Source organism: Neofelis nebulosa, chromosome 2 (assembly GCF_028018385.1).
Source record: "Neofelis nebulosa isolate mNeoNeb1 chromosome 2, mNeoNeb1.pri, whole genome shotgun sequence".
NCBI classification, from domain to species: Eukaryota; Metazoa; Chordata; class Mammalia; order Carnivora; family Felidae; genus Neofelis; species Neofelis nebulosa.
The window spans coordinates 180,210,347-180,225,860 of NC_080783.1; the positions used below are offsets into that span (position 1 = coordinate 180,210,347).

Here is a 15,514-nt window from a genome sequence, read left to right on the forward strand (position 1 = left end):
CCACAGAGGAAAGCCTCATATTCCATGAGCATTAGGTAGAGTATTACTGTATAATAAACAATTTCACTGGACTTTGCTCCTGGTTCCTGAGAGGTAGCCTCTAAACCCTTGGAATTTCCTGAGTGATAGGAGTGTCTGTTATTCAGTGGTGGATCCCTGATAGTCTATGTTAATTTAGTGAATCATAATAGGTCCCTAGATAGTTTATCCTAACAAGATGACCCAAGGTGGGAGCTAGCCATCCTAGAAAGATCAGCCATGTGATAAGAGGATGGGGCTTTGAGGCACATGATATCAGGGGGCTCAAGACTGAGTTCAATCACATGACCAATGACTCAATCATCATGCCTAATAAGGAAACTCCAATAAAAACTCAGGACACAAAAGCTCCAGTGTTTATTCTGTGCATATTGTTATATATCAACATGCCAGCAGGGTGACATGTCCCAGAGGGCACAGAAGCTTCTTGGGTGGGGCCCTCCCAGACTTTGTACTCTGTGACTCTTCTCTCCACTGGCCCTGATTTGTATTTCCTTTACTACAATAAAACTGTAATCTATACTATATAGTATAGTATATATACTTTGCTGAGTTCTGTGAATAATTCTAGTGAATTATCAAAACTGAGAGAGTAGTGGGAATGCTAACATTTGTATCCAGTTAGTCAGAAGTATGCGTAGCCTGGGACTTGACCCTGGTGTCTGAAGTAACAACAGTCTGGTAAAGAAATGTGCCTTTAATCTGTGAAGTTTGGCCTAATTCCAAATAGGGCCCAAAGTCATTACAAGTACTCCGAAGGGTCTTGCCTTAGTGCTGAGGAATAATCAGCACTACAGTAAACAAGACTTTGGTTCCACTTTACAAATCTTAAAAATCAAGACTTGCAAGAATCAAACTATTTCTAGGTAAATTAACTGCCTTACTTGTAACAGAACTCAAGTTTACAGGAATACAAAAATACTCACCATGCATCAAGGTAAAATCATAATATTTGGCTTCCAATAAAAAATTTAAAAATATCGGGGCACCTGGGTGGCTCAGTCAGTTAAGTGTCCAATTCTTGGTTTTGGCTTGGGTCATGCTCATACTGTTTGTGAGTTCCAGTCCCACATTGGGCTCTGTGCTGATGGTGTGGGTCCTGCTTGGGATTCCCTGTCTCCCTTTCTCTCTGCCCCTCCCTGCTCATTTTCTCTCTCAAAAATAAATAAATAATTCCCTGCTCATGGGTTGGAAGAATAAATATTGTCAAAATGTCAATACTACCCAAAGCTATCTACACATTCAATGCAATCCCAATCAAAATTGCACCAGCATTCTTCTCGAAACTAGAACAAGCAATCCTAAAATTCATATGGAACCACAAAAGGCCCCGAATAGCCAAAGTAATTTTGAAGAAGAAGACCAAAGCAGGAGGCATCACAATCCCAGACTTTAGCCTCTACTACAAAGCTGTAATCATCAAGACAGCATGGTATTGGCACAAAAACAGACACATAGACCAATGGAATAGAATAGAAACCCCAGAACTAGACCCACAAACGTATGGCCAACTCATCTTTGACAAAGCAGGAAAGAACATCCAATGGAAAAAAGACAGTCTCTTTAACAAATGGTGCTGGGAGAACTGGACAGCAACATGCAGAAGGTTGAAACTAGACCACTTTCTCACACCATTCACAAAAATAAACTCAAAATGGATAAAGGACCTGAATGTGAGACAGGAAACCATCAAAACCCTAGAGGAGAAAGCAGGAAAAGACCTCTCTGACCTCAGCTGTAGCAATCTCTTACTTGACACATCCCCAAAGGCAAGGGAATTAAAAGCAAAAATGAATTACTGGGACCTTATGAAGATAAAAAGCTTCTGCACAGCAAAGGAAACAACCAACAAAACTAAAAGGCAACCAACGGAATGGGAAAAGATATTTGCAAATGACATATCTGACAAAGGGCTAGTATCGAAAATCTATAAAGAGCTCACCAAACTCCACACCCGAAAAACAAATAACCCAGTGAAGAAATGGGCAGAAAACATGAATAGACACTTCTCTAAAGAAGACATCCGGATGGCCAACAGGCACATGAAAAGATGTTCAACGTCGCTCCTCATCAGGGAAATACAAATCAAAACCACACTCAGATATCACCTCACGCCAGTCAGAGTGGCCAAAATGAACAAATCAGGAGACTATAGATGCTGGAGAGGATGTGGAGAAACGGGAACCCTCTTGCACTGTTGGTGGGAATGCAAATTGGTGCAGCCGCTCTGGAAAGCAGTGTGGAGGTTCCTCAGAAAATTAAAAATAGACCTACCCTATGACCCAGCAATAGCACTGCTAGGAATTTATCCAAGGGATAAAGGAGTACTGATGCATAGGGGCACTTGTACCCCAATGTTTATAGCAGCACTCTCAACAATAGCCAAATGATGGAAAGAGCCTAAATGTCCATCAACTGATGAATGGATAAAGAAATTGTGGTTTATATACACAATGGAGGACTACAGGGCAATGAGAAAGAATGAAATATGGCCTTTTGTAGCAACGTGGATGGAACTGGAGAGTGTGCTGCTAAGTGAAATAAGCCATACAGAGAAAGATAGATACCATATGGTTTCACTCTTATGTGGATCCTGAGAAACTTAACATAAACCCATGGGGGAGGGGAAGGAAAAAAAAAAAAAAAAGAGGTTAGAGTGGGAGAGAGCCAAAGCATAAGAGACTATTAAAAACTGAGAACAAACTGAGGGTTGATGGGGGGTGTGAGGGAGGGGAGGGTGGGGGATGGGTATTGAGGAGGGCACCTTTTGGGATGAGCACTGGGTGTTGTATGGAAACCAATTTGACAATAAATTTCATATATTGGAAAAAAAATAAAATAAAATAAAAAATAAAAAATAAATAAACATTAAAAAATGTTTAAGGGGCACCTAGATGGCTCAGTCGGTTAAGCGTCCAACTTTGGCTCAGATCATGATCTCATGGTTTGTGAGCTTGAGACCCACATCAGGCTCTGAATCAGCTCAGAGCCCACTTCAGATTCTGTGTCTCCCCCTCTCTTTGCCCTTCCCCTGCTCACGCTTGCTGTCTCTCTCTCTCAAAATAAACATTAAAAAAAAATTTTTTTTTAAATACCAAGCATGCAAAAGCAGGAAAATACAACTCAAAATAAGAGGGGGAGGGTGCCTGGGTGGCTCAGCTGGTTAAGCATCCAACTCTTGATCTTGGCTCAGGTCATGATCTCAGCTCAGGTCGTGATCTCACACTTTGTGAGATGGAGCCCTGCGATGGGCTCTGTGCTGACAGCACAGAACCTGCTTGGGATTCTCTTTCTCCATGTCTCTCTGCCCCTCCTCCACTTGCACATGTGCTCACGCTCTCTCACTCTCTCTCTAAAATAAATAAATAAACTTAAAAAAAAAAAGAGGGAGAATTAATCAATGGAAACTGAGCCAGAACTGATAGATATGTTAGAATTACCAACAAGGACACTATAGTAGTTACTATATATTCCAGATATTCAAAAAATTAAGTACAAGGAGGATATAGAAAAAGACCTAAGTCAAATTTCTAGAGATGAAAATGACAATGTTTGACATAACCCCCCAAAAAAGATGTACTTGACAGTTTTAACAATGCAAAATAAGATTGTTGAACAATAATAACTGTCCAAAATGAAACACAGAGGGAAAAAAAGGAGTATTAGTGAGCTGTGAAACAATTTCAAGAGCCTAATATGTCTATAACACAGAGTCCTTGAAGGAGAAGAGGGAGAGGAAAGAAAATGTTCTTTGATGAAAATTATAAACTCACAAAAATAAGAAGCTCAACGAACTCCAAGTATAAGAAACATGGGGAAAAAAAAAAACAACAACCCTATATCAAGGTACATAATCAAAGTGCTCAAAACCAGTGATAAAAAGAAACACCTTAGAGCAACCAGAGAAGGAAAAAGCATTATATACAGAGGAACAAAGAGGGAAAATAAAGTCCTCGTCTGAAACAATGCAAACCAGAAGAAACAGTAGAGCGAATATTATTCATCTTTAAGGCACTCAAAGAATACAACTATCAACCTAGAATTCTATATCCAGCAAAAATATCTTTCAAATATGAAGGTAAAATAAAGATGTTAGAAATATAAATGCTGAATTCCTCACCAGCAGACCCACACTACAAGATATGTTACAGGAAATCTTTCAGGCAGAAGGGAAATGACACCAGATGGAAACACAGATTTATACAAAGAAATGAAGATCACTGGAAATGGCAACTACATAAGTAAAGCTACAAGAGCTTTTCTTATTATTTAAATCTCTTTAAAAGATAACTGAAACTACAACTACAACGGCAAGACAGAGTGAGGAAATAAATTCAGTCCCAAAAAGCAAGTAAAAAGCTGGGTAAATGTTTTTTTTTTTTTTTAAGTTTACTTATTTATTTTGAGAAAGAGAGAATGAGTGGGGAATAAGCAGAGAGAGGAGACAGAATCCCAAGTAGGTTCTGCACTGTCAGTGCGGAGATCATGACCTGAGCCAAAATCAAGAGTTGGATGCTTAACTGACTGAGCCATCAAGGTGCCCCTGGGTAAATGGTTTTTTAAAACACAATCATTACAATGCTCTGGAATTAGAACAAAAGCATATAACACACTGAGATGTGTTTCTTCATGAAAACTACCGAACTTCAAGCAAGAACAGTAGAGCTGAGTCTGTGATCTTCTTGCTTGGGCCTGTGCCCTAGCCTTCTTAGGAAGTTCAAGGTAGTCTATGAAATAAGCTCTGCTACTTGAAGGATCTTACTTGATTTGGAGTGGTGTCAGCTACAGTGGTAATTTCAATGGTTAGTGAAAAGGGAGGGCTAGCAGCTCAGTTAGCCTGAGGTTTGAGGTAAGTAATGAGCAGGCACATTAGCCAAAGATTTAATGAGGAGTTTTGGGAGGTGAGATAGCCATAGAGAGCTTCATAAACTCTCCAAATACCCAGAATTGTCCTTAGTCGGTGCACACATACAGCAGAGCCTGTGCATGTGCAAAGGAATATGGGAGATCCTAGCAGAAAGGAAACAAAGTATGAATCCCAGTCCATACACAGATTTATCATAAAAGAATGAATGACTTACTGGCTTGAGATATTTGAACACAATCTCTGACCAATCTTGGGCTAAACAATAAGCTACACAGACAAAGAGGACACCTCTATGATGGCAAGCTTAAAATAAAAACAAAATAGAATGCTAGGTGCTTTAATTGTACATTACCTCTAGTCCTCACAATAATCCTGCAAGGTCACTTAGATAGTAAGTGTATATATAATCAAGGGTTGAAATCCTGTACTGTTTCACTCAAAAGCTCCATATATTTTCCAAAGAATATATGTATGTTTTTCGTTTCCTACAGCATAAATCTTCACCTGCCTGAAGCAGCAGAGGTATGGCTGTTAACAAAAAATGAAATCCTTCTCTTCCTTCTCCTGTACAAATCCCAGTAAGAAAAAAGTAGATAAAAATTCCCAACTTACTGCAAGAAGATTCATGATGGTATGTCCCGTCTCTCCAAACAATGGCTTCCGAAATCTGACACTGAACAGTGGGCATGGATAAACTATGGAAATGAAAAATAATCAGACTAAACTTGACAGCTTAAAATTTTGGCAAAAGAGGTATCAAAGTTCATAAAGTTTTCAAAATGTAACTGTAATAAAGCATATGAAATTTAGGGCTCAAAAGTATTTAGCATGGTAGCATCACAGACAAATTCTGAGCCTTCTACAATAAATACCAAAGTAAATATTCTGATGACCAGATAAGCCTTTTGATGCAGCTTTCTCCAAAAAGAACTATAACATCTTAGGAAGCACTCTTCTTCAAACTGGATTAATATGATCCAGGAAACAAACCTCTTCTAATTCCTCTGTATTCATTCTTATACTTCTCCCAACCAGGATCCTCCTTAGAAAAGCCAAACATGAGGTGGCCTATTAACTCGCTTACTTATTCCTTGAACTTTATGGAGTGAACTACCTATATAAGACAGGAAGATATACAAGTTCTTTCCTCTGGATACAACCCACTCCTTTCCCTACTTCATCTGGATAATTCAAATGCCTCTTTCACAATTCAGTCCAGAAACACTTTGTTCTAAGAAATATTTCTTATCCAACTCCTTCATTCTTGGTGAAGTTAGAGTCCATCTTCAAGCTCCAAAAGAACTTTGTTAACTTTGAGCATGTGTTTTAACACAATATACTACTATAATCATGATTTCTGTATGTCTTTCTTACAAAGGTTTCTAAGAGCCTGTAACATATCTTAGCTATTTCTGAATTCACAGGATTTGTTATAAATGGTAGGCCTTTATTAAATTCTTATTGAATGAGCAAGGGAAAGAATGAAGTTGACTTGCTGAAAACATAAAATATACTGTTTTATAGTTTACAAAATAAGTTTTCATTATCGTTTTTGATCCTCTTAACAACCTTACATACTTACAGCTCGAGTCACTTGCCCAAAGTTACAGAGCTGGTAATTCACAGAGTTAAGAATCTTATTCAAATGGTCTGATTCCTAGACCTTGCAAGTTTGATTAGGTGAAGGTGTAAGGTTTAAAAAAAAGCTTGCATTTAGGCCTTAATGTCTTAAAACTCCCAACTTAGTTGTACTGCTACCACCATGAGCAAAAAAGCTCTTCTACTGCTCACTTTACCTAAAGTGATCTCTATACCATTAGTTTCCAGTATGTGTTACGTTATGCAAAATACAATTTGTCATACTATTTTCCAATAAAATTACCAAAAAATGTTCACTATAGATACTCTAAAAAGTCACTTGTTAAATTCCAATTCATTTTTTCTGAAGATGAGCATATATTTATCAATGAACTATATAAAACCAGTAAGTCTACAAGGTAATAAATAATCACTAATTTCCTCAGTAGAGATTTTTAGTCCTTCACATTAGAGTCAAAATAAGTAAACACAATGGCCAAATTTAGCTTAGCTGTGTCAAAAGATTTCTGCTGAACTATATCACTGGGGGAGGGGGGGTTGCGGGCAGGGGGGGAATCTGAATATTTCAGGTCTTTATTTAGTCATCATGTCTTGGTCATATGGTGTAAAAGAAGCTATTTTACTACTTACGCCGATATTCAGCTCCAAGTCTCAACATTAGTCGGATGGGAAACACTTTAGCCCAAGGAGTTTCCCATTTCTGGATGAGAATCCCAAACAAGTAAGGTGGGGTTGGGAGTACCAGGTCTTGCAGTGACTGGTAGGTAGATGTCACATATAAGAATCCACCATGTTCTTTGCTGCCAAGGAAACTCTGACTGAAGAAGGAATGTCCCAAGTTGCCCACAACATTTCCTAAAACAAAAAAGCTCATTAATTACTCCTCATCAATAAATCGATTATATTTTTTATAATCATTATTACTTAACACTGGGCCACACACTGCCAAACACTAATTCCCAACCTTTCACTAAACATGAAAGACCCATGTTTACAAAGTTTTTAAAATAAATGATATTTATTAAATGAAAATTTGTTTTCCAATTTTATAAGGGCCTCTGGTGAGCATAAAATAGCTTATATTATCACACTGTAGAAGTCTGTCTAGCTAAAAGTAAAAAATATTAATGTCTTCCTTAGATTGTACAGCTTTACTGTATGAACTGTATATATGAGACCTTTAGAGGTCTCAGGATAAGAATTATTGCCTCAAAAGTCATGAAAAAAATGTTAAGACTAGGTACCTGCTCTCACAGAGCTTACAATCTCATTGGGTGAATAAAGTCCATTCATGAACACAATGAATTAAGATAATAAGTACAGTTTTGTATGAGACATTAAAGGAAGAAAATCTATGGAGAAGGTAGGATTCATGCTTTGTACTTCTGGGTGAGACAAATATGAAACGTAACTTAGGGCTTATTTAAATTCATATTAGTTTTTTTGTCTACTAAGCAGCTTCTAATTCAAACATTTTTTAATGAAACAGTGACAAATCAGCTTTCATTAAGGAGACATTCTCCTCAGTTTAGAATTACAAAAAAGCAAAAAAGCTTCCCAACAGGAGCTGTTCCATAATGGAATAGTAGACATGTTCCCTAGATATGTACAAGCTCCCTCTGATATCTCTGAAAGAAATAACAGCAAATACAGAGATCCTCACCAGAAAACTTAATGCTTCCTTTCCTTGAAAACTACTGTCTACTCATGCAACAGTTCAGTGATGGGTCACAGAATCCTTGAGTGAAGTAGGAAGCTATGTTGACAGCAGGGTCCGAAGGTGAAGGGAACACCTCCCCACAAAACTCACAGAAGCCTTGTGGCTGAGAGCCATGTTCACCTGCACATTATCATCTGCCAAATATATTTAGGGGCAGTACTCTTGCCCGAGGATTAACCAAATCTGGCTGCACGTTTGAGCTGCTGGGCCAGATCTATAAAAACAAAAAAATCCCCGTATCAAGGAAGGAGTATGTACTCTGGAAAAAAAAAAAATTCACAGATTGTGGAGTCACAGAAATATGGGTTTGAATACTAGTTCAATTACTATTATGTGATTTGGGGGCAAGTTATTTGACTTCTGTGAGCTTCAACGTCTGTGTAAAATGGGGGATTATAAATTTCAGACCTGTTGTGAAGAATAAATGATGGAATATATGTAAAATGCCTAACAGTACATGGTACTGTGTTCTCAAAAAATTATAACTATTATTGTTATAATGCACATATACATATAATGATTAGCCAAACATTACAGAATTTTCTTTGCTTTATCAAAAATTTTAGAATAAGGTCTGTATAAATTTTCATCTTTTAACTTGGAGTAGGGGAAGAATGGGAGATAAAAGAGATGGAAGTTTTTTTTTTCTGCCCACAATGGAGAGTACACAATAGCATTCCTCTAAAGTTCTAATGAGAGTATAATGTTTGTTTTGTAAGACTGCCCTAGTGCATACAACTCAAAGGTGACAACTATGTTGGCTTGGCCCACAAGGCATTCATTCATTATTCCTTTGGCATTTCTTTTTTTTTTTTTTTTAATGTTTTTATTTATTTTTGAAGGAGAGAGAGACACAGCATGAGTGGGGGAGGAGCAGAGAGAGAGGGAGACATAGAATTTGAAGCAGGCTCTAAGCTGTTAGCACAGAGCCCGACGTGGGGCTTGAACTCACGAACTGTGAGATCATGACCTGAGCCAAAGTCGGACGCTTAACCGCCTGAGCCACCCAGGCGCCCCAGCATTTCTTTATTAGAGACTGGAATCTATTACTGGTTATTTTTCCACAGATATTTATTCCCTTTTTGCTTCTACAACCTAACAACCTACTCCTCCTCATCCCATATCCCAATCAAATTCAGATTCGTCACTATGCTCCTTTATATTATAAAATATTTGTTATCCTTTAAGCATCTACTTTCTTTAAAAAAATTTTTTTTAACATAAATCTCTATCAATCCTAATGAGTGATTTAATTTAGACTCTCATTTACCATCTCATCTAAAAACGAGTAGCATTTCACAGGTGTTAATACCGACAAAAATAAAACACTGGGTATGAGAATTCGACAAAGATAAGCTTTCACCGAAAACTTAATCCGGGGCTCTTGAACTCATAAAGCCTGTTATATGTTTGTTTACACAGGTACTTCTCTATGGGAACATTCAATACAATGAATCCACTGAATTAATTCTATACACCCCAAGACCACTGAAGAATCCATATAAATAAAATAGATACCAATTCATGCTTCTGTGTTTAAATGACCTGGCAAGGATGTCAAAGGTTTGTACCAATAGTTTACAAGGCAATTTTACATGGCCTTAACCAGATAATCATCAGATCAGTGCCACTAGGTTAACAGAGCAGGTATCATTTCCCTGAACTTTGGGATTTTCATTTTACAGATGAAGAAACTGAAGCTTAGGAGTGGAAGTGAAGTGACTTGCAATATCATAACTGTCTTTAAAAATATATAGTAATTTCCAATTTTCCATCTTAATCTGTAATTTAAACTTTGTTTTTCAAAGTGCTTGCAAAGAACTATCTTTAAATTCAATTCAAAAACAACTTAAATATCTATGCAACAACAGCTTCCTTTTGTTTCAAAGCATATTTATCAATCCTCACAACTAACTCAAATGGAGTCTTTTTTTTTTTTTTTTAATTTTTTTTTTCAACGTTTTTTATTTATTTTTGGGACAGAGAGAGACAGAGCATGAACGGGGGAGGGGCAGAGAGAGAGGGAGACATAGAATCGGAAACAGGCTCCAGGCTCCGAGCCATCAGCCCAGAGCCTGACGCGGGGCTCGAACTCACGGACCGCGAGATCGTGACCTGGCTGAAGTCGGACGCTTAACCGACTGCGCCACCCAGGCGCCCCTCAAATGGAGTCTTAAAGAAAGAACTATGAGGAAAAGGAACCCCATCCTTCCCAGCCCCCGCCAATTTTAAAAACAAGGGCCTTCCCCTCACACCCCTCTCCCCTCCCTTTTCTTTTTAATCAGGAACCAGCCAACGGCCAGGGCCACACTGGGGCAGGGACACCCTGGGATGAGTTTCTCTGGGGCTTTATTTTGTTTTGTAGATGGTTTTTTCTCCCACAGTGGGGCTGCAGAGGGGTGGGGGCTTTACAGTCCTGCCCCGTCTCACTGCACTCTCTTCCCAACCCTACCCCTATTTTCGGTGATTTTTGTGTGAGAATATTAATATTAAAAATAAAATCAGAGGAGCGCCTGAGTGACTCAGTCGGTTGAGCGTCTAGCTTCAGCTCAGGTCATGATCTCACAGTTTGTGTGTTCAAGCCTGTGTCAGGCTCTGTGCTGTCAGCTCGGAGCCTGTAGCCTGCTTGGATTCTGTGTCTCCCTCTCTGCCCCTCCCCCACCTGCAATTGTTTCTCCTTTCTCAAAAATAAACATTTAAAAAAACTTTTAATAAAAAGATAAAATCAGAGAAAAAAATTCCGAACAAATGCCTCACTTATTTTAAGAAATATTAATATTCATGAATATTAACATAACTAAACATCAAAAGAATTTAAATAGTCCCTTGGTGTTGTTTGTAATACAGTAAACCAAAATTAACCATGAGTACTTCATTAAAGGTCATTTCCTCAGTTTAGAGCATCTGTGAGATTTACTATGTAACTTCAAAAAGTTCAAGAGGCAGTTTATTGCTTTTTTAAAACATGGGATTTAGAGATATAGCTGAATTCAAACCTGAGTTCAGCCATTTATCATGTATTTGATCTTTGGCAAGTTACTTATGCCCTCAGTGCCTCTCAGTTTCCTCATATGTAAAACTGGGACAAGAACAAGAAGAATCTCACAGAGTTCTAGTTGAGAAGAAATCAAACAGTGCACAGAAAGCAATGAATATACGGCCTAGCATGTAGTAAGTGCTCAATAAATACAAGATATTAGTCTTAAATCACCTCTTCATAAATAATTCCATATTACTTCTCATTGGCTGAAAAATTACTTGCAAAGCAGCAATACCATGGCTCCTCTGCTCATAGAAAGATACAAAATTAATTAACCAAAACGATTCACAAGTAATTGCAAAAAGAGACTAAAAATCTGAACCATGATACAACATTCTTTAACTGGAAAAACAACGCAAAAATATTACTGATGATGAAAACACCAATGAAGTTCTTCCTTCTCTGGAAACACACTTGTTAGGAAACGTTTTTTATTTTTGTTTTTCTTATATTACAGATAAAAAAGTGACTTGCTTTAGAAATACTAAAGATTATAAGCAGTATAATTTTTATGGCCATGAGAAATAACAGCAAGCCACTAAAATCTGAAACAATTACTGGACACTGACTGATCAATCAAGCATTTACCATATAACATGTACTGCTAGAACTGGTCCAAAAAAGAGATACATATAATAAAATATTTTCTAATATGCACAAAAGACTTCCAGTCATTCCACAAACATTTATAGGATACCAATCATGTTTTTATAAATGTTTTATCAATTATTTATATTCTTTGACAGACTATTTAAAAATCTTTCCCCCCCTCTCCTCTAATTCACCTATAATTTTTCTTCTAAATACTTGTGGGGATAGAAAATTGGCAAGAGACGGTGGTTTAAAAACATCTAAACACATCTTTTCTAACTTAATAGTGAGTATGCATATATATTCTTAAATTGAGATAAACTTCCACATTAAAAAATAAAAGATCAAACTCCATTGTATTTGAGGCCTATAATTTTATTAGTGACATTACACAATTATTATAAATAAAATTCATAGATGAATGAAATTTATTAATAACATTCAAATTAATAATATAGTACTTTAAAGTTTACTTTGCCTTTTGATAAACCTATGTAAGAAATTTAAATTCACCAAAAGTTTATCTGGGTTAACTCAGGTGACCACGATTTAAAGATATAAAGTAAGGAAGATTTTAGAAACAGAATAGGTGGCAAGGAGAAATGGCAAAGAGAGTGGCAAAGAGAAAAAAAAAAAAATTTGTTTTTAAAGATATGAAATTTCCCAAGTAATCTGCTTGAGTGACCCATGGTATTTCTTTCTCAAGGACCAGAAACACTGGGCCTCAGAAACACTCTTTGGTTGACCTCAAAAGTATTTTACTCTAGTCTCCAAGTCCCAAAGGGAACAAGAAGTGAGAAATAATAAGCACAGCATTTTTATTAACAGAAGTGTTCTCTGAAGACTCCTTTCCTCCAGGTACTTTTCCATCAAATGACAAAAAAAGCACCAACGTAGCTAAAGCAAACTAAGGAATAGGAAGAGAAAGGTCAAAGAAATCTTTAGGGATTGATCATATAAGTGACATCATGTCAATTTATTGATTCCTTCAATCCACAGGTTTTGTTTGTTTGTTTGGTTTTAATTAAGCTTATCCAATGTGCCAGACTGTTCTAAAGACTGGTACGCAGAATTGAGCAAGACAGGTAAATCTTGTCCTCATAGAGCTTATTTTCGAAAGGAGGAAGACAAACAACATCAGTTAGTAAAACCAGTGATAAATATTTTGAAGAAAATACAACAAGGCAAGTAATGTAAAAGATGATGAAGGGAGGGAAGAGAATATTTCTCTAGCCAAGAGGTTCAGGGAAAAATCCTTTGAGGCAGAAACATTTGAGAACAGACCCAAATGAAGAGAAGGCACCAACCAGTAAAGATCTGTAAAGAACAACATTCCAGGTCTGGAAACAGTAAGTGCAAAAGCCAAGGTATTAGACTGAGTTTGATGGGTTCAAAGGTCACAAAGGTGATCAATGTAGCTAAAGCAAACTAAGGAGTAGTAAGACACAAGGTCAAAGAAATCTTTAGGAACTAGATCATATAAAATCTTGCAGGCCAAAGGCATTTGGAGTTTATTCTAATTGTAGTGGGAAGCCACTGGAAGGTTTAAGGCAGCTTCAATTGTGCCTTCACACCCATGACTATACTATATAAAAATCCTCTCAATTCTCAAGGATTAGATTTAGGATACCCAAGGAACAGCTGAGAGATGATAAACATATCTGCAAACATAAAATTGCAAATGACTGAAAGGGAACAAAAAGCAATTTTCAAAGGTGAAAATGACTTAACTTACAAGGTTAATATTTACATTCTGTGTTTATAATTTTAATTGTCTTCTTGCTTTGTTCCAAAGTTAAATCTAAATGCTAAAAATTAATAGCAGTGTACGGGGCACCTGGGTGGCTCAGTCGGTTGGGCATCCGACTTTGGCCCAGGTCATGATCTCACAGTTTGTGGGTTCGAGCCCCGCATCGGGCTCTGTGCTGACAGCTCGGAGCCTGGAGCCTGCTTCGGATTCTGTGTCTCCCTCTCTCTCTGCCCCTTTCCTACTCACAGTCTGTCTCTCTCCTCTCTCAAAAATAAACAAACATTGAAAAAAAATAGCAGTGTAAACCTTAGTATGTCAGTGTAAATATTAATTCATATTAATATATTCTTAATAAGTTTTTTGAAAACAGAATGTGCCCCAGGATCCAGCACAAAAAGCAAAGGAAAATTGCCCAAAACAACAGTGCAGAGATACTGAAGACTGAGTTCAGAGGCTCCAACATCAAAAAGGAAGAAGACAATGTTGGGAATGAAACAGAAGTAATATTCAGAGATAATAACCTAGAGTTTTCCAAATTAAAGAAATGTGTTTTCAGATGAAAAGTACACTTTCAGTACTCAGCAGTAAAAATAAAACTAAATCCACATACATGTACACATACAGATCAATAGAATAGAGAAAGAGACCCATATACAGAATATAAACTAATATTCAAAAACAGTATCAAGGTAATTGTCAAAATGATGGTATTTTTAAGTTTATATGTATTTTGAGAGAGAGAGCACAAGCAGGGGGTGGGGCCAAGAGAGAGGACTGCAAGCAGGCTCCTCGTTGTCAGCACAGAGCCTGACGCCGTGGCTTAAACCCATGAACCGTGAGATCACGACCTGAGCTGAAATCAGTCGCTTAACCAACTGAACGAACCAGGCGCCCCCAAAAAATAGTCTTTTTAACAAATGGTGTTGAACAACTGGATGCCCATAAACAAAAAATAAAAAAACAAAAAAAAAAACCCAAAACAATAAAACTTAGAGCCTTACCTCTATAGGAGCCGAGGACAGGCTGCCCTAAGATGGGCCTTTGGCATGAAGATTATCTTAAGTTAACAAGCAATTAAAACCCAGCAGGTTCAGGAATAGCTCTTTACCTCCCCACAACTGCCTACAAAAAAATTAAATACGGGCACCTGGGTCGCTCAGTCAGCTAAGCATCTGACTCTTGATTTCCACTCAGGTCATGATCTGTTTGTGGGTTCCTGCCCTGCCTCGGGCTCAGTGCTGATGGTACAGAGCCTGCTTGGGATTCTGTCTCCCTCTCTCTCTGTCCCTCCTCTGCTTGCTCTCTAGCTCTCTCAAAATAAATAAAAATGAACTTAAAAAAAATTAAATAAAGGACCTGGTCTGGGAAGAGAGCTATCACCATAGATAACTTGATACTCTGAACTAGGTATTGGATGATAGGGAGGAACCTACCAAGGCTTGTTTGATGGAAGTTCTTTATGTCCCATTGTTTCTGAGTGGCGGAGCAAACGTTTGAAACATTTACTCTTTTTCATCTCCCTGTGAATTGCATTCCTTTCCTTTGAAGTTCCAGATCCCTACTACTCCTTTCTCCTTAGTTCAGAATGACATATATACTTCATTTTACCTATCTTTGCAATTTCCAAGTCTGTGTGGAAATTAAAAATCTAACCAAAGAGGTGAAAAATCTATACACTGAAAACTATAGAAAGCTTAGGAAAGAAATTGAACAAGACATTAAAAAAATGCAAAAACATTCCATGCTCATGGATTGGAAGAACAAATATTGTTGAAATGTTAATACTACCGAAAGCAATCTACATATTCAAAGCAATCCTTATCAAAATAACACCAGCATTCTTCACAGAGCTACAACAAACAATCCTAAAATTTGTGTGGAACCAAAAAAGACCCTGAATAGCCAAAG

The 15,514-nt window shown here is 37.5% G+C and overlaps 1 protein-coding gene across 4 annotated transcripts in view; it reads right to left on the reverse strand.

The window, feature by feature from the left end:
• Window positions 1–15,514, reverse strand: part of ZFYVE9 (zinc finger FYVE-type containing 9) — a 145,860-nt gene that overhangs the window by 51,155 nt on the left and 79,191 nt on the right. For all 4 annotated transcript variants that reach the window (XM_058717401.1, XM_058717403.1, XM_058717402.1 and 1 more), the window contains 2 exons: window positions 7,136–7,360; window positions 5,519–5,601 (listed from right to left, as the gene is read on the reverse strand). In XM_058717401.1, the coding sequence (XP_058573384.1) occupies window positions 5,519–5,601; window positions 7,136–7,360 (308 nt within the window). The remainder of the gene's footprint in view (window positions 1–5,518; window positions 5,602–7,135; window positions 7,361–15,514) is intronic.